This window comes from Oncorhynchus gorbuscha, linkage group LG01, assembly GCF_021184085.1.
Source record: "Oncorhynchus gorbuscha isolate QuinsamMale2020 ecotype Even-year linkage group LG01, OgorEven_v1.0, whole genome shotgun sequence".
Classification (NCBI taxonomy): domain Eukaryota; kingdom Metazoa; phylum Chordata; class Actinopteri; order Salmoniformes; family Salmonidae; genus Oncorhynchus; species Oncorhynchus gorbuscha.
This window is the reverse complement of record NC_060173.1, coordinates 57801602-57823650: the sequence shown is the minus strand read 5'-3', so window position 1 is coordinate 57823650 and position 22049 is coordinate 57801602. Positions and strand designations below refer to the sequence as shown.

The following is a 22049-nucleotide window of genomic DNA, read 5'->3' as shown; positions in this document are numbered from 1 at the left end:
CTCTCTCTCTCTAGCAGGCTGAAGTAGGTGAGGAGTGTCCCCAGCCTACAGACCTGAAGATCAAGACAGAGAAGACGCAACCTGTGTCGCCCCCTCCACTCTGCACAGACACAGACACAACAACAGACGACTCCTCCCTCCCCCCGGAGGACCAGACGGAACCTGTCGACCTGTCACTCGGCAAGCCTCGCTCCTCCCTGCCCGCCTCTACGCCGACAGCCAACCCCGTCCCGAGTTCCGTGGCGATGCCCACGCTGTCGGCGACCCCCATCCCTACGGTAACCTTTCTAGACACCATGGTAACCACGCCAGTTATTAAGCCAGTCGGCTCGTTAGCTAGCTCCTCTTTTGGAATGATGGGTAGAAGCGTCTGTTGGCTGAAAAGTGACACCACTCACACATATTAAGGGCCTGCCAAAAATGTGGAAGACAGGTTCCTATGTCTTATGTAGTAAATGTTAGTTTACAATGTTTCTATTGAAAGGCTTTGTCTTTCAGTTGAACAATCTAATACAGTACTCCCATGCTTGACACAATGTCTGTGTCCAGAATGGTCCCCTATTCTCTTTTCTGGTTAAAAGCATTCTACTGTGAATACAGTGCCATTTCAGATGGTCTTGCTCCTCTACATCTATCCCCTCCTCTCCTCTTCTCCACCCATCCATCCCTCCCTCCTCCAGATGCTCTCCCCCGGGTCCATCCTAGCGTCCACCCAGGGGGCAGGCGGTCAGCAGATCCTGCATGTCATCCACACCATCCCGTCGGTCAACATGCCCAGTAAGATGGGCCAGCTGCAGACCATCCCCGTGGTGGTCCAGTCTCTGCCCGTAGTCTACACCACCATTCCCACGGACGGGGTGGCCACCGCTGCCATCACGGTCCCGCTCATCGGGAGCGACGGGCGCTCGGAGGGATCCGGTGAGTCCGATTTTTAAATATTTTTTTTATTTCACCTTTATTTAACCAGGTAGGCTAGTTGAGAACAAGTTCTCATTTGCAACTGCGACCTGGCCAAGATAAAGCATAGCAGTGTGAACAGACAACACAGAGTTACACATGGAGTAAACAATTAACAAGTCAATAACACAATAGGAAAAAAGAAAAGTGGAGTCTATATACATTGTGTGAAAAAGGCATGAGGTAGGCGAATAATTACAATTTTGCAGATTAACACTGGAGTGATAAATGATCAGATGGTCATGTACAGGTAGAGATATTGGTGTGCAAAAGAGCAGAAAAGTAAATAAATAAAAACAGTATGGGGATGAGGTAGGTAAAAATGGGTGGGCTATTTGCCGATAGACTATGTACAGCTGCAGCGATCCGTTAGCTGCTCAGATAGCAGATGTTTGAAGTTGGTGAGGGAGATAAAAGTCTCCAACTTCAGCAATTTTTGCAATTCGTTCCAGTCACAGGCAGCAGAGAACTGGAACGAAAGGCGGCCAAATGAGGTGTTGGCTTTAGGGATGATCAGTGAGATGCGTGTGCTACGGATGGGTGTTGCCATCGTGACCAGTGAACTGAGATAAGGCGGAGCTTTACCTAGCATGGACTTGTAGATGACCTGGAGCCAGTGGGTCTGGCGACGGATATGTAGCGAGGGCCAGCCGACTAGAGCATACAAGTCACAGTGGTGGGTGGTATAAGGTGCTTTAGTGACAAAACGGATGGCACTGTGATAGACTGCATCCAGTTTGCCGAAGTCGAGGATCGGTAGGATAGTCAGTTTTACTAGGGTAAGTTTGGCGGCGTGAGTGAAGGAGGCTTTGTTGCGGAATAGAAAGCCGACTCTTGATTTGATTTTCGATTGGAGATGTTTGATATGAGTCTGGAAGGAGAGTTTACAGTCTAGCCAGACACCTAGGTACTTATAGATGTCCACATATTCAAGGTTGGAACCATCCAGGGTGGTGATGCTGGTCAGGCGTGCGGGTGCAGGCAGCGAACGGTTGAAAAGCATGCATTTGGTTTTACTAGCGTTGAAGAGCAGTTGGAGGCCACGGAAGGAGTGTTGTATGGCATTGAAGCTCGTTTGGAGGTTAGATAGCACAGTGTCCAAGGACGGGCCGGAAGTATATAGAATGGTGTCGTCTGCGTAGAGGTGGATCAGGGAATCGCCCGCAGCAAGAGTAACATCATTGATACAGGGAGGATGGTGCTGTTGATGAGATGGGGCTTTGAGGTCTTTGTTATAGATTGTAGTCGGTTAGCATACGCTCTTGTCCATTGAAGGCTGAAACAATCACAATACGAACGTCAGAAGTACAACCTTCTAAAATAATGTTTGAAATAAAAAGCGTCAAAGTTAAACAGATAATTCACCCAAATTACCTATTAGCATTTTTGCGCTTCATTTTTCGAAACATCTATAAGTAACTTCATTGAGTGAAACGATCCATTTTGAGATACTAAAGGATTATTTGGAAATGAAGCGTGGAAATGCTAATATCGGTACCATTAACTTGCATTGGATTTGTGCCAACACTGCAAAAATGTTGCATTTGGAACCGTGGTTCGGTGAACAAAACCAAAGCATGGATTGCTGTCATACTTTCTCCATAAAGTGCTTACAGAGTAAGGACATCTATTTGTCCTTTTGTAATTTGGGTGAACTATCCCTTTTTAATAGAGAAACGATAATAGAGTTCTCTCTGGTCACATCTATCCTCCTCTTCTCTAGCAGGAAGAAGTAGGTGATTTCTCTCACTTACACGCCGTTCCTCATCTTCCTCACTTTATCGCACAATCGGGTGTCACTTGACCTCCTGAACGGTTTTCTCGCAAGCAATACATCTCTCATGGGTCTCTTCAATGTGAACTCTCTTCAAAACAATCTCACTCTGACATACAAGCTCTTTCTCACAGACACATGCACCTGTTGTATCACACTGTCACGCACATTCTCATTCTCTTTTTCCTCTCTTTCAGTTATAATATCTCACTGTTTCTCATTCACCACGTCACGATATCTCACACGTGACCCGTCCCTAACTGTCTTCATAAGGACGCCTGTCCCTGCACACACACACACACACACACACACACACACACACACACACACACACACACACACACACACACACACACACACACACACACACACACACACACACACACACACACTAAAAACATATGGCAAATAGAAATCCAATATGGATGGTGTTAAGAGATGCACCACCGTTCAGAAGTTTGCGGTCACTTAGAAATGTCCTTGTTTTTGAAAGATAAGCACATTTTTAGTCCATTAAAATAATATCAAATTGATCAGAAATACAGTGTAGACATACTTAATGTTGTAATTGACTATGCTGGTGACACTGTCAGTGATTTATTTAGAATTCAAGGCACACTTAACCGGCATGGCTACCACAGCATTCTGCAGCGATACGCCATCTGGTTTGCGCTTAGTGGGACTATCATTTGTTTATCAACAGGGAAATGACCCAACACACCTCCAGGCTTTGTAAGGACTATTTGACCAAAAGGGAGCGTGATTGAGTGCTGCATCAGATGACCCTGGCCTCCACAATCACCTGACCTCAACCCAATTGAGATGGTTTGGGATGAGTTCAACCACAGAGTGAAGGAAAAGCAGCCAACAAGTGCTCGGCATATGTGGGAACTCCTTCAAGACTGTTGGAAAAGCATTCCAGGTGAAGCTGGTTGAGAGAATGCCAAGAGTGTGCAAAGCTGTCATCAAGGCAAAGGGTGGCTACTTTGAAGAATTTAAAATAAAACATATATTTTGATTTGTTTAACACTTTTTTGGTTACTACAAGATTCAATATGTGTTATTTCATAGTTTTGATGTCTTCACTATTATTCTACAATGTAGAAAACCCTTGAATGAGTAGGTGAGTCCTTGGACTTGCGCAGACAAAATGAGTAGTGTGACTGTTACTGATAACATGTTCAAACAGGTGCCATTAATACAGGTAACGAGTGGAGGACAGAGGAGCCTCTCAAAGAAGAAGTTACAGGTCTGTGAGAGCCAGAAATCTTGCTTGTTTGTAGGTGACCAAATACTTATTTTCCACCATAATTTGCAAATAAATTCATTAAAAATCCTACAATGTGATTTTCTGGATTTATTTTCTCATTTTGTCTGTCATAGTTGAAGTGTACCTATGATGAAAATGACAGGCCTCATCTTTTTAAGTGGGAGAACTTGCACAATTGGTGGCTGACTAAATACTTTTTTGCCCCACTGTATACATACAGTGTTGTAACGATGTGCAAATAGTTAAAGTACAAAAAGGAAAAATAAATAAACATAAATATGGGTTGTATATATACAATGGTGTTTGTTCTTCACTGTTCACTGCACAATTGGTGGCTGACTAAATACTTTTTTGCCCCACTGTATACACTGCATTCGGAAAGATCTTGTTACGTTACAGCCTTTTTCTAAAATCGATTTGAAAAATCTTATCAATCTAAAAAAGAATACCTCATGGTAAAGCGAAAACAGGTTTTTTAGATTTTTTTCAAAATGTATTAAAAATAAAAAACAGAATACCTTTATTTACATAAGTATTCAGCCCCTTTGCTGTGATTCTTGAAATTTAGCTCAGGTACATCCTGTTTCCATTGATCATCCTTGATGTTTCTACAACTTGATTGGAGTCCACCAGTGGTCAATTAAATTGATTGGACATGATTTGGAAAGGTACACACCTGTCTATATAAGTTCCCACAGTTGACAGTGCACGTCAGAGCAAAAACCAAGCCGTGAGGTCAAAGGAATTGTCCGTAGAGCTCAGAGACAGGATTGTGTCGAGGCACAGATCTGGGGAAGGTACCAAAAAATGTCTGCAGCATTGAAGGTCCCCAAGAACATAGTGGCCTCTATCCTTCTTAAATAGAAATAGTTTGAAATCACCAAGACTCTTCCTAGAGCTGGCAACCAGGCCAATCTGAACTCTTTGTCCTGAATGCCAAGCGTCACGTCTGAAGGAAACTTGACACCATCCCTACGGTGAAGCGCGGTGGTGGCAGCATCTTGCTGTGGGGATGTTTTTTAGCGGCAGGGACTGGGAGACTAGTCAGGGTTGAGGGAAATACGAACGGAGCAAAATACAGAGAGATCCTTGATGAAAACCTGCTCCAGAGCACTCAGGACCTCAGGCTGGGGTGAAGGTTCACCTTCCAACAGGACAACGACCCTAAGCACACAGCTAAGACAATGCAGATGTGGCTTCAGGACAAGTCTCTGAATGCCCTTGAGTCGCCCAGCCAGAGCTTGGACTTGAACCTGATCGAACATCTCTGGAGAGACCTGAAAATATCTGTGCAGTGACGCTCCCCCTCCAACCTGACAGAGCTTGTGCAGAGAAGAATGGGAGAAACTCCCCAAATACAGGTGTGCTAAGCATGTAGCGTCATACCCAAGAAGACTCGAGGCTGTAATTGCTGCCAAATGGGCTTCAACAAAGTATTGAATAGTTATGTAAATGTGATATTTCAGTTTTTATCAGTAATTAATTTGCAAAATAAAATGTAAATCCTGTTTTTGCTTTTCCATTATGGTGTATTGTTTGTAGATTGATGAAGGGAAAAAATGATTGAATCCATTTTAGAATAAGGCTAGAATGTAACCAAATGTGGAAAGTCAAGGGGTCTGAATACTTTTTCTCTCTGTGTGTGTGTGTGTGTGTGTGTGTGTGTGTGTGTGTGTGTGTGTGTGTGTGTGTGTGTGTGTGTGTGTGTGTGTGTGTGTGTGTGTGTGTGTGTGTGTGTGTGTGTGTGTGTGTGTGTGTGTGTGTGTGTGTGTGTGTGTGACACACAAACACACACAAGTAAACATGCATTGTATATACAGACTGAAATATATATGTATTTTTCTATATATATTTTTTATTTATTTAACTAGGCAAGTCAGTTAAGAACAAATTCTTATTTACAATGATGGCCTACACCGGAAAAACACTGACGACGCTGGGCCAATTGTGCGCCGCCATACGGGACTCCCAATCACGGCCGGATGTAATACAATTTATCAGGAAAGCTCTCAGTATAGCACAGTATATCTCTTCCTGAGAGGAGTCAGGAAGTGTGTCCCTAATAGCATCCTATTTCCTATGTAGTGCACTATAGGGCTCTCGTAGGGCCTATAGAGCTCTGGTCAAAAGTAGTGCACAGTATAGGAAATAGGGTGCCTTTTGGGACAAAACCTGAGACCATAGTCATCTGTTCTTTCCTCCCAGAAAATAATACTTGTATTTTTCCAAATATAGACACATCCTATGTGTTTTAATCAAATCAACTATATGCACTGAGGTTGCCTGATGCTGTTTGATAAAATAATGTTGACACAAATGACTAGAGGGTGTCCGATTGCTATTGACGTGATTGTGCCGGGCTCCAACTTGCTGTGCTTTGTAATAAAGACAAAAACATTGACAGCGATGTGACTGTGTGACCTGCACCCGTTGTCTCTCTCTCCTTCCTGCTGCAGCGACCACCACAGACCATCAACGGTGTTCATTACGCTGTCCGTCTTGCTGAAGCTGCTCCATAATGACAGCCATATCTGACTGGAAAGTGTATAGGGCCTGACCCACAGCGTATTATAATCACATCAATAAATGTGTTATAATGAACTCAGAACACCGTCATTTACAAGCGTACCAGAGAGTCCGTTTTTTGTTGTTGTCAATTTGCATTGTTTCGTGAACAGTTTATTGTTAACCCTAATTATTCAAGGGTCGCTTAAGTTATTTTATTTTAAAACTAAAATGCTTGATTGCTTTTCAAATCATGGGTTACTCTATGCTGTGTGACGACATGAACGAATGACTGACCGACAGATACAGTAGCCTATATCAGCATTGAACTAAAAGACCTAAGTAAGTTACGCTATTTAGGCTAAACAGGATGCTCTCTTTGGCCAACAGCTCGGTTATACCAGGCTTGTTCTGGGCTACTAATGATAACGACATGACTTATTATTATCACGGTGATCATAATAGTAATAATAACAATAAGAAGGAGATCAAGAAGAATGAGGGATATTATTATTATTGTTCATATTATTTTGGGGTCAGAACAGTGTCAACAACACTAAATGAATTGTAAAGAGGCTGTTCTAATGACTAAAAAGTGGAATGCTTTTTTTTTTTTTACAGCATAGCAAATGCAGATTGGTACTCACAGAATCAGTCAATCAAACACTTAAACTGGCAACAGAGGCAGGATGTATAAAAGCCAGGCACCTTTAACAGCTGTTGATTATAGACCTAATTTAAGTTGGGGTTTCCTCTCTCCTCACTGTTCTTAAAGGGCTGCTTTTCTCACCTCCTCCCTCTGCTGCTGCCTCCACCACATTGTTCCCAACACCAATATGCTGGTTAACGTTGATATTATTCACATAGCAACATGGTCTAAGAAAAGGCACCAATTCAACAGCGCTGACAGATGTTTCGGAAACCGCGCACAGCGACCACTATCAAACGTGGGAGAAAGAGTATTTGTTATTAAAAAAATGTCCCTAACTATATACGATTTCAGTAGCACATGCCTTGTGAATTTCCCTAGTTAGGAACCGACATGTGACAGCTGCGTGGTCCCATGGTGTTTATACTTGCGTACTGTTGTTTGTACAGATGATCGTGGTACCTTCAGGCGTTTTGAAATTGCTCCCAAGGATGAACCAGACTTGTGGAGGTCTACAATTTTTTTTCTGAGGTCTTGGCTGATTTATTTAGATTTTCCCATGATGTCAAGCAAAGAGGCACTGAGTTTGAAGGTAGGCCTTGAAATACATCCACAGGTACACCTCCAATTGACTCAAATTTTGCGAGCTGTTTAAAGGCACAGTCAACTTAGTGCATGTAAACTTCTGACCCACTGGAATTGTGATACAGTGAAATAATATGTCTGTAAACAATTGTTGGAAAAATGACTTGTGTCATTCACAAAGTAGAAATTTGTGGAGTGGTTGAAAAACGAGATTGAATGACTCCAACCTAAGTATATGTAAACCTCCGACTTCAACTGCAACTGCCCAATAGAGGGCATCCTTGTCCATTGCCCTGTCTCACCCAGACTGGCCTACTGAGCCCCCCTCCCACCTTGACCATATATGACGCCCCAGTATACAACATCTTCACACAGGTCAAAAACCTTTCCCCAAACACAAACATTAAACAGATACTCATGGTCCACTCTATCAAAAGCCTCTTGATCTAAAGAGACCAGTCCAAAGTTCACATTAAATCAAATCAAATTAAAATGTTATTTGTCACATACACATGGTTAGCAGATGTTCATGCGAGTGTAGCGAAATGCTTGTGCTTCTAGTTCCGACAATGCAGTAATAACCAACGAGTAATCTAGCTAACAATTCCAACACTACTACCTTATAGACACAAGTGTAAGGGGATAAAGAATATGTACATAAAGATATATGAATGAGTGATGGTACAGAGCGACATAGGCAAGATGCAGTAGATGGTATCGAGTACAGTATATACATATGAGATGAGTATGTAAACAAAGTGGCATAGTTTAAAGTGGCTAGTGATACATGTATTACATAAAGATGCAGTAGATTATATAGAGTACAGTATATACGTATACATATGAGATAAATAATGTAGGGTGTGTAAACATTATATTAAGTAGCATTGTTTAAAGTGGCTAGTGATATATTTTACATCAATTTCCCATCAATTCCCATTATTAAAGTGGCTGGAGTTGAGTCAGTGTCAGTGTGTTGGCAGCAGCCACTCAATGTTAGTGGTGGCTGTTTAACAGTCTGATGGCCTTGAGATAGAAGCTGTTTTTCAGTCTCTCAGTCCCAGCTTTGATGCACCTGTACTGACCTCGCCTTCTGGATGATAGCGGGGTGAACAGGCAGTGGCTCGGGTGGTTGTTGTCCTTGATGATCTTTATGGCCTTCCTGTAACATCGGGTGGTGTAGGTGTCCTGGAGGACAGGTAGTTTGTCCCCGGTGATGCGTTGTGCAGACCTCACTACCCTCTGGAGAGCCTTACGGTTGTGGGCGGAGCAGTTGCCATACCAGGCGATGATACAGCCCGACAGGATGCTCTTGATTGTGCATCTGTAGAAGTTTGTGTGCTTTTGGTGACAAGCCAAATTTCTTCAGCCTCCTGAGGTTGAAGAGGCGCTGCTGCGCCTTCTTCACGATGCTGTCTGTGTGGGTGGACCAATTCAGTTTGTCTGTGATGTGTATGCCGAGGAACTTAAAACTTGCTACCCTCTCCACTACTGTTCCATCGATGTGGATAGGGGGGTGTTCCCTCTGCTGTTTCCTGAAGTCCACAATCATCTCCTTAGTTTTGTTGACGTTGAGTGTGAGGTTATTTTCCTGACACCACACTCCGAGGGCCCTCACCTCCTCCCTGTAGGCCGTCTCGTCGTTGTTGGTAATCAAGCCTACCACTGTTAGAACCTCTCGACAAGTCCAACTTGTCCCTGATTTAAGTTTAAGTTGTCTGTGATTGAGCGTCTCGGGACACAATATGTCTGGTCCTCCTATAGAGTCCAGATGGGATATTAGCGAGGACCTCTGTTAGCGAGGACCTTGGCAAATATCTTGTTATCCGCACAGAGCATTGCCACAGGCCTCCAGCTCTTAAGTTCACACAAGTCCCCTTTTTTGGGCAGGAGAGTCAGAGCCGCCCGAAAGCAGCTCATCAGCAACTCTCCTAACCCAACGCGCTCACGCAACACGCAGAATAAATCCAGTCCAATTATTCACAAAACTCCACTGGGAGTCAATCGACCCCCGGTGCACAGTCTGGGGACATCTGGATTACAGCCTCTGCCAGTTCATGGGACAACAGGGGAATGTCAATTTCATCCCTCTGTGCCAGAGCTTAGGGAGGTCTGCAAACAAAACCTGAGCACACATAGGATCAAACAATTCTGCCCTGTACAACTCTGCCCTATACAACCGCATCTCCCCCACCACAGAGGTTCCCCCCCCCCCCCATCAGACAGCCATAGACAATGCATAACCTTGGCTTCACCGCTCTGTCTTACCAAACTAAAGAAGAAGGAGCTGGGAGGGTAGGATGCCTGCCGAGGCCCTGGTGAAATAGACATGGTTATGTGGTCTGAAAAACCCACCGGGGGAATGGTAGCGCCCAACAGCCTATTGCTTTGATTCCTGGACAGGTAAAATCGATCAAGCCGGGCTGCACTCACCCGAGTTCCAAAGGCCTTCACCCATGTACACTGTCTTGTGTTGGAATATCTAGTTCTCCAAACATCCACTAGGTCAAACATAAGGATCTGCCCCTTTTTATTCCTTTTTTGCCTAAAATGACATACCCAAAATCGAACTGCCTGTAGCTCAGGCCTGTATTTTCCGGAAAACCTGACGACAGTACACGAAACCACTAGCAACTTTACCAAGACAACTCCCCCCCCCCTTTTTAATTAATCATCCGTAATAAACAGAGGCAAATTTGCAACTACCACCCTGGTTGAGGGGGAAGAAAGAGGGGAGATTGGCACCAACACACCCCGTGCAAATATTCTACTAGCAATGAGCCTACCCACCAAATTTCCTCTGCATGAAGACAACCACAGCTTTGTTCATTCTGGAAGCAGAATGTATACATTCAGCTCACACCTGTTCGCCGACCGCAAGCAGAACCTTATTTCTATGTACAGACTCAGTGAGCATAGCCTTGCTATTGAGAAAGGCCGCCGTAGGCAGACCTGGCACTCAAGAGAAGACAGGCTATGTGCTCACTGCCCACAAAATGAGGTGGAAACTGAGCTGCACTTCCTAACCTCCTTCCCAATGTATGACCATATTAGAGACACATATTTCCCTCAGATTACACAGATTCACAAAGAATGAAAAAACAAACCCAAATTGATGAACTCCCAAATCTTTTGGGTGAAATACCAGTGTGACATCACAACAGCAAGATTTGTGACCTTTTGCCACAAGAAAAGGGCAAACAGTGAAGAACAAACACCACTGTAACCTTTTGTACTTATTTTCCACCATAATTTGCAAATTAATTAATAAAAAATCCTACAATGTGATTTTCTGGATTTTTTTTCCTCATTTTGTCTGTCATAGTTGAAGTGTACCTATGATGAAAATTACAGGCCTCTCTCATCTTTTTAAGTGGGAGAACTTGGCTGACTAAATACTTTTTTGCCCCACTGTACATAATATGACATTTGAAATGTTTTTATTATTTTGGAACTTTTGTGAGTGTAATGTTTAGTGTTCATTTGTATTGTTTATTTCACTTTAGTTAATTATCTAGTTCACTTACTTTGGCCATGTTTAACATGTGTTTCCCATGTCAATAAAGCCCTTATATTGAGAGAGAGAGAGGAGGGGGGAGACACGGGGGGAAGAGCGAGAGCAGCGGGAAGGAGGGTATGTGTGACGGGAGGAGATTCAGAGGAGATTTTGTCGTTGAATGAGGTGGGTTGCAGTAGTAATAGGGGTGGGGGGGGGTTTCCTCATGCACAAAGGACAGTTCTTTACCCCGCCCCAGTCCCAACTCCATCATCACTACACCCCCCCCCCCCCCGCATCCTCAGGGAAGAGAAACTTTGAACAATGCATTCACCACATTCTGACCCACTAAGAGAGGGATGGGGGTAGGGGAAAGAGGGGGGTTCACAAATACAATCACCTGCCTCCGCAGCACAGCCAACCACACCTAAGTATAATGGGAATTCTCTCACACCCAAGTAGAAATTCAAATCAACTCAGCTGGGAGGGCCTGGCTTACCTTTTGTGTTGTCAAGTACTATGTGTTATGGTGGTTGGATTTAAGTTGCTAACCCCCTGTTGTTTTTGCCTTTCTCTCCCCTCTCTGTCTGTAAACCTTTCCATCTTCCTCTACATTGTCCATTTCTTTCCTTCTCACTCTGTCCCATTGCTCCTTCTCTCTTTCTTACATCCCCTCTCTTCGCCTCTCCATTTATCCATCTTTTCCTCTAGTGCGTATCAAGCCTGGCTCGGCGTCTCCAGTGGAGTACCAGAGTGACAGTGATGTGGAGAGTGGGACAGAGTCGGGTTCAGCTTCCTTCAGTACACCGGGACTGGACACAGGGTGAGTGTCATAGACTGGAAGGTGGTGGTAGAGGCCTGGACACAGGGTGAGTGTCATAGACTGGAAGGTGGTGGTATAGGCCTGGACATAGGGTGAGTTTCATAGACTGGAAGGTGGTGGTATAGGCCTGGACACAGGGTGAGTGTCATAGACTGGAAGGTGGTGTTATAGGCCTGGACACAGGGTGAGTGTCATAGACTGGAAGGTGGTGGTATAGGCCTGGACACAGGGTGAGTTTCATAGACTGGAAGGTGGTGGTATAGGCCTGGACACAGGGTGAGTGTCATAGACTGGAAGGTGGTGGTATAGGCCTGGACCCAGGGTGAGTGTCATAGACTGGAAGGTGGTGATATAGGCCTGGACACAGGGTGGTGGTTCTGTAGGGCTCATCCTCCAGTACACAGGGTGGTGGTTCTGTTTGGTTCATCTTCCAGTACACAGGGTGGTGGTTCTGTAGGGCTCATCCTCCAGTACACAGGGTGGTGGTTCTGTTGGGCTCATCCTCCAGTACACAGGGTGGTGGTTCTGTTGGGCTAATCCTCCAGAACACAGGGTGGTGGTTCTGATGGACTCATCCTCCAGTACACAGGGTGGTGGTTCTGTAGGGCTCGTCCTCCAGTACACAGGGCCTGGACACAGGGTGGTGGTTCTGTAGGGCTCATCATTCAGTACACAGGGTGGTGGTTCTGTAGGGCTCATCCTTCAGTACACAGGGTGGTGGTTCTGTAGGGCTCATCCTCCAGTACACAGGGTAGTGGTTCTGTAGGGTTCGTCCTCCAGTACACAGGGTGGTGGTTCTGTTGTGCTCGTCCTCCAGTACACAGGGTGGTGGTTCAGTAGGGCTCGTCCTCCAGTACACAGGGCCTGATCACAGAGTGATGGTTCTGTAGGGCTCATCCTCCAGTACACAGGGTGGTGGTTCTGTAGGGATCGTCCTCCAGTACACAGGGCCTGGACAGAGGGTGGTTGTTCTGTAGGGCTCATCCTCCAGTACACAGGGTGGTTGTTCTGTAGGGCTCATCCTCCAGGACACAGGGTGGTTGTTCTGTTGGGCTCATCCTCCAGTACAGAGGGTGGTGGTTCTGTAGGGCTCGTCCTCCAGTACACAGGGCCTGGACACAGGGTGGTTGTTCTGTAGGGCTCATCCTCCAGTACACAGGGTGGTGGTTCTGTAGGGATCGTCCTCCAGTACACAGGGCCTGGACACAGGGTGGTGGTTCTGTAGGGCTCATCCTCCACAGGGTGGTTGTTCTGTAGGGCTCATCCTCCACAAGGCGGTGGTTCTGTAGGGCTCATCCTCCACAGGGTGGTGGTTCTGCAGGGCTCATCCTCCACAGGGTGGTGGTTCTGCAGGGCTCATCCTCCACAGGGTGGTGATTCTGTAGGGCTCATCCTCCACAGGGTGGTGGTTCTGTAGGGCTCATCCTCCAGGACACAGGGTGTTGGTTCTGTTGGGCACATCCTCCAGTACACAGGGTGGTGGTTCTGTTGGTTTCATCCTCCAGTACACAGGGTGGTGGTTCTGTTGGGTTCGTCCTCCACAGGGTGATTGTCAGATAATGCTGGCTGATTGATCCATTGTTTGTTTTATCAAGATACGATAAAACACTTATTACTATCACAATTTCAACAGACTTTTGTGGGGTACATATTTAGGGTAGTTTGCAGTCCTGATATATGAGTAGAGTTTTACAGGAAGATTGTGGAAGGTTGAGTGTATTATTAGAGAATAATATGATATAGGGTGAATTTGCTTCTTCATTTGGGGTTTGGCTGTCTTGACCTGGGCCCGTCCCTCCTCCCTCCTCTCCACTCTCTGGCGCTAATTACATTACTGCAGCACTGATCTGCTCTGGACACTTATGTAACCTCTGAACACTGGAGGAGAGTGTGTGTGTGTGTGTGTGTGTGTGTGTGTGTGTGTGTGTGTGTGTGTGTGTGTGTGTGTGTGTGTGTGTGTGTGTGTGTGTGTGTGTGTGTGTGTGTGTGTGTGTGTGTGTGTGTGTGTGTGTGTGTGTGTGTGTGTGTGTGTGTGTGTGTGTGTGTGTGTGTATGTTCGTGCGTGCGCGTGCGTGCGTGCAGTGAGGCAGCAACAGGGGAGACAGAGCTCACTCTTTCTAACTGAAATGTAGTGCTTGGAGTGTTCACTTAGCTGTGTGTGTGTTTGCTGGGCAGGGTTGTCCCAGAACCAGGTGTAAACAAGATTACGTAATGCAGTTTGCCGTCACACCTCCTTATAAATGGTTTGGAGAGAGAAAAGGAGAGGAGAGGGGTGAGTTAGTGTGTTAAACAGGCAGGATAGTATGAAGAAGGAATTCTATTAGCTCTATTGGTGCTGGTTTAGTGTGTTTGAGCCTATGGTTGGGCAGTGAAAACAAGAGAAAGGATGAGAGAGAGGAGGAGAGGGTGTTAACTCGTTGGCAGGGTGGAGAAAGTGAATGGCAGCGAAGAACAGGGAGGTTGGGAGGGAGAGGAAGTAAAGGAGGGGAGATGGACAGAAAAAAAAGGAGAGTGGGAGGGGGAGAGAGCAAGAGTTGGGGAGAAGAGAGTGAGAGGAGAGTTGGGGAGAAGAGAGTGAGAGGAGAGTTGGGGAGAAGAGAGTGAGAGGAGAGTTGGGGAGAAGAGAGTGAGAGGAGAGTTGGGGAGAAGAGAGTGAGAGGAGAGTTGGGGAGGAGAGTGTGAGAGGAGAGTTGGGGATAAGAGAGAGCGAGAGTGAGAGGAGAGTTGGGGAGAAGAGAGTGAGAGGAGAGTTGGGGAGAAGAGAGTGAGAGGAGAGTTGGGGAGGAGAGTGTGAGAGGAGAGTTGGGGATAAGAGAGAGCGAGAGTGAGAGGAGAGTTGGGGAGAAGAGAGAGTGAGATGAGAGTTGGGGAGAAGCGGTAGTGAGAGGAGAGTTGAGAAGAAGAGGAAGTGGGAGGAGAGTTGGGGAGAAGAGAGAGTGAGATGAGAGTTGGGGAGAAGAGGGAGTGAGAGGAGACTTGAGGAGAAGAGGGAGTGGGAGGAGAGTTGGGGAGAAGAGAGAGCGTGAGTGAGAGGAGAGTTGGGGAGAAGAGAGAGAGAGTGAGAGGAGAGTTGGGGAGAAGAGAGTGAGAGGAGAGTTGGGGAGAAGAGAGTGAGAGGAGAGTTGGGGAGAAGAGAGTGAGAGAAGTTGGGGAGAAGAGAGAGTGAGAGTTGGGGAGAAGAGAGAGTGAGAGTTGGGGAGAAGAGAGAGTGAGAGGAGAGTTGGGGAGAAGAGAGAGAGAGTGGTTGGTTATTGTTGTTACTGTTGTCCAGTTGACAATTTGATTGTCATTTTTATTTATTTTTATATTGTAAATATCCAAAATAAGCTTTGGCAATATGTACATTGTTACGTCATGCCAATAAAGAGAATTGAATTGAGTGAGAGATCATCTTTGAACTGGAAGCTGTCTAACTGTATGGGGTTTTGACAGTTAATGTCTAGCCCTCTCTGGTGGCCTGTAAATTCACCCAGGGACCAGACATCACTATGAGATGTGATGAACATGAAAGATGGACTTCATTTGCAGTGATTATTAAGAGTCAGGCTCTGTTAAGGCCTCAGCATGCTTCAGTTCGGCTGGCACCTAGCTGAACTCGGCTAGGCGAACCGAACAAGTGTGCTCGCATACACCCTTAAAAGACCTTCAGCAGCAATAGTGGTGTTTGTCCATTTTGAGACTCCATAGCCTCTTAAAGGGGAAAGTCAGTTAAGAACAAATTCTTATTTACAATGATGGCCTACACAGCCAAACCCTAACCAGGACGGCACTGGGCCAATTGTGCGCCGCTCTATGGGACTCCCGATCACAGCCGGTTGTGATACAGCCCGGGACCGAACCAGGGTCTGCGATGCAGTGCCTTAGACCGCTGCGCCACTAGGAGCCCCAATATTGTCTCATAAAACAAAACATATAAGATCTCCTGAGTTTGTGTTAACCTCAGACCATATTTTGGGCTTTTTGGACCCCAAAACCCTATTCTTTCCCATTCATTTTCCCCATAGGAAACTCTGAACAAACCAGAGAGAAGTCATTTCAGGGTTTTAGGACTATAAGCTATAGGTGTTACATCATAGTCATTTCCTTCCAGGGTTATTTGGGACATAGACAGTATGGGTGGGGCTGGAGAGGTAATGGTGTTACATCATAGTCATTTCCTTCCAGGGTTAGTTGGGACATAAACAGTATGGGTGGGGCTGGAGAGGTAATGGTGTTACATCATAGTCATTTCCTTCCAGGGTTAGTTGGGACATAGACAGTATGGGTTGGGCTGGAGAGGTAATGGTGTTACATCATAGTCATTTCCTTCCAGGGTTAGTTGGGACATAGACAGTATGGGTTGGGCTGGAGAGGTAAAGGTGTTAGTCATTTCCTTCCAGGGTTAGTTGGGACATAGACAGTATGGGTGGGGCTGGAGAGGTAATGGTGTTACATCATAGTCATTTCCTTCCAGGGTTAGTTGGGACATAGACAGTATGGGTTGGGCTGGAGAGGTAAAGGTGTTAGTCATTTCCTTCCAGGGTTAGTTGGGACATAGACAGTATGGATGGGGCTGGAGAGGTAAAGGTGTTAGTCATTTCCTTCCAGGGTTAGTTGGGACATAGACAGTATGGGTTGGGCTTGGAGAGGTAAAGGTGTTAGTCATTTCCTTCCAGGGTTAGTTGGGACATAGACAGTATGGGTGGGGCTGGAGAGGTAAAGGTGTTAGTCATTTCCTTCCAGGGTTAGTTGGGACATAGACAGTATGGGTGGGGCTGGAGAGGTAAAGGTGTTAGTCATTTCCTTCCAGGGTTAGTTGGGACATAGACAGTATGGGTTGGGCTGGAGAGGTAATGGTGTTACATCATAGTCATTTCCTTCCAGGGTTATTTGGGACATAGACAGTATGGGTGGGGCTGGAGAGGTAAAGGTGTTAGTCATTTCCTTCCAGGGTTAGTTGGGACATAGACAGTATGGGTTGGGCTGGAGAGGTAATGGTGTTACATCATAGTCATTTCCTTCCAGGGTTATTTGGGACATAGACAGTATGGGTGGGGCTGGAGAGGTAAAGGTGTTACATCATAGTCATTTCCTTCCAGGGTTAGTTGGGACATAGACAGTATGGGTGGGGCTGGAGAGGTAATGGTGTTACATCATAGTCATTTCCTTCCAGGGTTATTTGGGACATAGACAGTATGGGTGGGGCTGGAGAGGTAAAGGTGTTAGTCATTTCCTTCCAGGGTTATTTGGGACATAGACAGTATGGGTTGGGCTGGAGAGGTAAAGGTGTTAGTCATTTCCTTCCAGAGTTATTTGGGACATAGACAGTATGGGTGGGGCTGGAGAGGTAAAGGTGTTAGTCATTTCCTTCCAGTGTTAGTTGGGACATAGTATGAGTGGGGCTGAAGAGGTGTTAGTCATTTCCTTCCAGGGTTAGTTGGGACATAGACAGTATGGGTGGGGCTGTAAAGGTGTTAGTCATTTCCTTCCAGGGTTAGTTGGGACATAGACAGTATGGGTGGGGATGGAGAGGTAAAGGTGTTACATCACAGTCATTTCCTTCCAGGGTTAGTTGGGACATAGACAGTATGGGTGGGGCTGGAGAGGTAATGGTGTTACATCATAGTCATTTCCTTCCAGGGTTAGTTGGGACATAGACAGTATGGGTTGGGCTGGAGAGGTAATGGTGTTACATCATAGTAATTTCCTTCCAGGGTTAGTTGGGACATAGACAGTATGGGTGGGGCTGGAGAGGTAAAGGTGTTAGTCATTTCCTTCCAGGGTTAGTTGGGACATAGACAGTATGGGTTGGGCTGGAGAGGTAAAGGTGTTAGTCATTTCCTTCCAGGGTTAGTTGGGACATAGACAGTATGGGTTGGGCTGGAGAGGTAATGGTGTTACATCATAGTCATTTCCTTCCAGGGTTATTTGGGACATAGACAGTATGGGTGGGGCTGGAGAGGTAAAGGTGTTAGTCATTTCCTTCCAGGGTTAGTTGGGACATAGACAGTATGGGTTGGGCTGGAGAGGTAATGGTGTTACATCATAGTCATTTCCTTCCAGGGTTAGTTGGGACATAGACAGTATGGGTGGGGATGGAGAGGTAAAGGTGTTACATCACAGTCATTTCCTTCCAGGGTTAGTTGGGACATAGACAGTATGGGTGGGGCTGGAGAGGTAATGGTGTTACATCATAGTCATTTCCTTCCAGGGTTAGTTGGGACATAGACAGTATGGGTTGGGCTGGAGAGGTAATGGTGTTACATCATAGTCATTTCCTTCCAGGGTTAGTTGGGACATAGACAGTATGGGTTGGGCTGGAGAGGTAAAGGTGTTAGTCATTTCCTTCCAGGGTTAGTTGGGACATAGACAGTATGGGTGGGGCTGGAGAGGTAAAGGTGTTAGTCATTTCCTTCCAGGGTTAGTTGGGACATAGACAGTATGGGTTGGGCTGGAGAGGTAAAGGTGTTAGTCATTTCCTTCCAGGGTTAGTTGGGACATAGACAGTATGGGTGGGGCTGGAGAGGTAAAGGTGTTAGTCATTTCCTTCTAGGGTTAGTTGGGACATAGACAGTATGGGTGGGGCTGGAGAGGTAAAGGTGTTAGTCATTTCCTTCCAGAGTTAGTTGGGACATAGACAGTATGGGTGGGGCTGGAGAGGTAAAGGTGTTACATCATAGTCATTTCCTTCCAGGGTTAGTTGGGACATAGACAGTATGGGTGGGGCTGGAGAGGTGAAGGTGTTAGTCATTTCCTTCCAGGGTTAGTTGAGACATAGACAGTATGGGTGGGGCTGAAGAGGTAAAAGTGTTAGTCATTTCCTTCCAGGGTTATTTGGGACATAGACAGTATGGGTGGGGCTGGAGAGGTAAAGGTGTTAGTCATTTCCTTCCAGGGTTAGTTGGGGACATAGACAGTATGGGTGGGGCTGGAGAGGTAAAGGTGTTAGTCATTTCCTTCCAGGGTTAGTTGGGACATAGACAGTATGGGTGGGGCTGGAGAGGTAAAGGTGTTACATCATAGTCATTTCCTTCCAGGGTTAGTTGGGACATAGACAGTATGGGTGGGGCTGGAGAGGTAAAGGTGTTAGTCATTTCCTTCCAGGGTTAGTTGGGACATAGACAGTATGGGTGGGGCTGGAGAGGTAAAGGTGTTAGTCATTTCCTTCCAGGGTTAGTTGGGACATAGACAGTATGGGTGGGGCTGGAGAGGTAAAGGTGTTAGTCATTTCCTTCCAGGGTTAGTTGGGACATAGACAGTATGGGTGGGGCTGAAGAGGTAAAGGTGTTAGTCATTTCCTTCCAGGGTTATTTGGGACATAGACAGTATGGGTGGGGCTGGAGAGATAAAGGTGTTAGTCATTTCCTTCCAGGGTTAGTTGGGACATAGACAGTATGGGTGGGGCTGGAGAGGTAAAGGTGTTAGTCATTTCCTTCCAGGGTTAGTTGGGACATAGACAGTATGGGTGGGGCTGGAGAGGTAAAGGTGTTACATCATAGTCATTTCCTTCCAGGGTTAGTTGGGACATAGACAGTATGGGTGGGGCTGAAGAGGTAAAGGTGTTAGTCATTTCCTTCCAGGGTTATTTGGGACATAGACAGTATGGGTGGGGCTGGAGAGGTAAAGGTGTTAGTCATTTCCTTCCAGGGTTAGTTGGGACATAGACAGTATGGGTGGGGCTGGAGAGGTAAAGGTGTTAGTCATTTCCTTCCAGGGTTAGTTGGGACATAGACAGTATGGGTGGGGCTGGAGAGGTAAAGGTGTTACATCATAGTCATTTCCTTCCAGGGTTAGTTGGGACATAGACAGTATGGGTGGGGCTGGAGAGGTAATGGTGTTACATCATAGTCATTTCCTTCCAGGGTTAGTTGGGACATAGACAGTATGGGTTGGGCTGGAGAGGTAAAGGTGTTAGTCATTTCCTTCCAGGGTTAGTTGGGACATAGACAGTATGGGTGGGGCTGGAGAGGTAAAGGTGTTAGTCATTTCCTTCCAGGGTTAGTTGGGACATAGACAGTATGGGTTGGGCTGGAGAGGTAAAGGTGTTAGTCATTTCCTTCCAGGGTTAGTTGGGACATAGACAGTATGGGTGGGGCTGGAGAGGTAAAGGTGTTAGTCATTTCCTTCCAGGGTTAGTTGGGACATAGACAGTATGGGTGGGGCTGGAGAGGTAAAGGTGTTAGTCATTTCCTTCCAGGGTTAGTTGGGACATAGACAGTATGGGTGGGGCTGGAGAGGTAAAGGTGTTACATCATAGTCATTTCCTTCCAGGGTTAGTTGGGACATAGACAGTATGGGTTGGGCTGGAGAGGTAAAGGTGTTAGTCATTTCCTTCCAGGGTTAGTTGGGACATAGACAGTATGGGTGGGGCTGGAGAGGTAATGGTGTTACATCATAGTCATTTCCTTCCAGGGTTAGTTGGGACATAGACAGTATGGGTTGGGCTGGAGAGGTAAAGGTGTTAGTCATTTCCTTCCAGGGTTAGTTGGGACATAGACCGTATGGGTGGGGCTGGAGAGGTAAAGGTGTTAGTCATTTCCTTCCAGGGTTAGTTGGGACATAGACAGTATGGGTTGGGCTGGAGAGGTAAAGGTGTTAGTCATTTCCTTCCAGGGTTAGTTGGGACATAGACAGTATGGGTGGGGCTGGAGGGTAAAGGTGTTAGTCATTTCCTTCCAGGGTTAGTTGGGACATAGACAGTATGGGTGGGGCTGGAGAGGTAAAGGTGTTAGTCATTTCCTTCCAGGGTTAGTTGGGACATAGACAGTATGGGTGGGGCTGGAGAGGTAAAGGTGTTACATCATAGTCATTTCCTTCCAGGGTTAGTTGGGACATAGACAGTATGGGTTGGGCTGGAGAGGTAAAGGTGTTAGTCATTTCCTTCCAGGGTTAGTTGGGACATAGACAGTATGGGTGGGGCTGGAGAGGTAAAGGTGTTAGTCATTTCCTTCCAGGGTTAGTTGGGACATAGACAGTATGGGTGGGGCTGGAGAGGTAAAGGTGTTAGTCATTTCCTTCCAGGGTTAGTTGGGACATAGACAGTATGGGTGGGGCTGGAGAGGTAAAGGTGTTACATCATAGTCATTTCCTTCCAGGGTTAGTTGGGACATAGACAGTATGGGTGGGGCTGAAGAGGTAAAGGTGTTAGTCATTTCCTTCCAGGGTTAGTTGGGACATAGACAGTATGGGTGGGGCTGGAGAGGTAAAGGTGTTAGTCATTTCCTTCCAGGGTTAGTTGGGACATAGACAGTATGGGTGGGGCTGGAGAGGTAAAGGTGTTAGTCATTTCCTTCCAGGGTTAGTTGGGACATAGACAGTATGGGTGGGGCTGGAGAGGTAAAGGTGTTACATCATAGTCATTTCCTTCCAGGGTTAGTTGGGACATAGACAGTATGGGTGGGGCTGGAGAGGTAATGGTGTTACATCATAGTCATTTCCTTCCAGGGTTAGTTGGGACATAGACAGGGTATGGGACATAGGGGTTGGGCTGGAGAGGTAAAGGTGTTAGTCATTTCCTTCCAGGGTTAGTTGGGACATAGACAGTATGGGTGGGGCTGGAGAGGTAAAGGTGTTAGTCATTTCCTTCCAGGGTTAGTTGGGACATAGACAGTATGGGTGGGGCTGGAGAGGTAAAGGTGTTAGTCATTTCCTTCCAGGGTTAGTTGGGACATAGACAGTATGGGTGGGGCTGGAGAGGTAAAGGTGTTAGTCATTTCCTTCCAGGGTTAGTTGGGACATAGACAGTATGGGTGGGGCTGGAGAGGTAAAGGTGTTAGTCATTTCCTTCCAGGGTTAGTTGGGACATAGACAGTATGGGTGGGGCTGGAGAGGTAAAGGTGTTACATCATAGTCATTTCCTTCCAGGGTTAGTTGGGACATAGACAGTATGGGTTGGGCTGGAGAGGTAAAGATGTTAGTCATTTCCTTCCAGGGTTAGTTGGGACATAGACAGTATGGGTGGGGCTGGAGAGGTAATGGTGTTACATCACTCATAGTCATTTCCTTCCAGGG

General features: G+C 46.2%; 1 protein-coding gene across 4 annotated transcripts in view; it reads left to right on the top strand.

The window, feature by feature from the left end:
* LOC124040396 (Krueppel-like factor 8) overlaps positions 1–22049 on the top strand; it is a 171899-nt gene that overhangs the window by 115848 nt on the left and 34002 nt on the right. For 2 of the 4 annotated variants that reach the window (XM_046357557.1, XM_046357563.1), the window contains exons 3-5: positions 15–299; positions 681–918; positions 11948–12059. In XM_046357557.1, coding sequence (XP_046213513.1) covers positions 15–299; positions 681–918; positions 11948–12059 — 635 coding nt within the window. The remainder of the gene's footprint in view (positions 1–14; positions 300–680; positions 919–11947; positions 12060–22049) is intronic. The other 2 variants (XM_046357571.1, XM_046357580.1) reach the window with 2 other exon arrangements.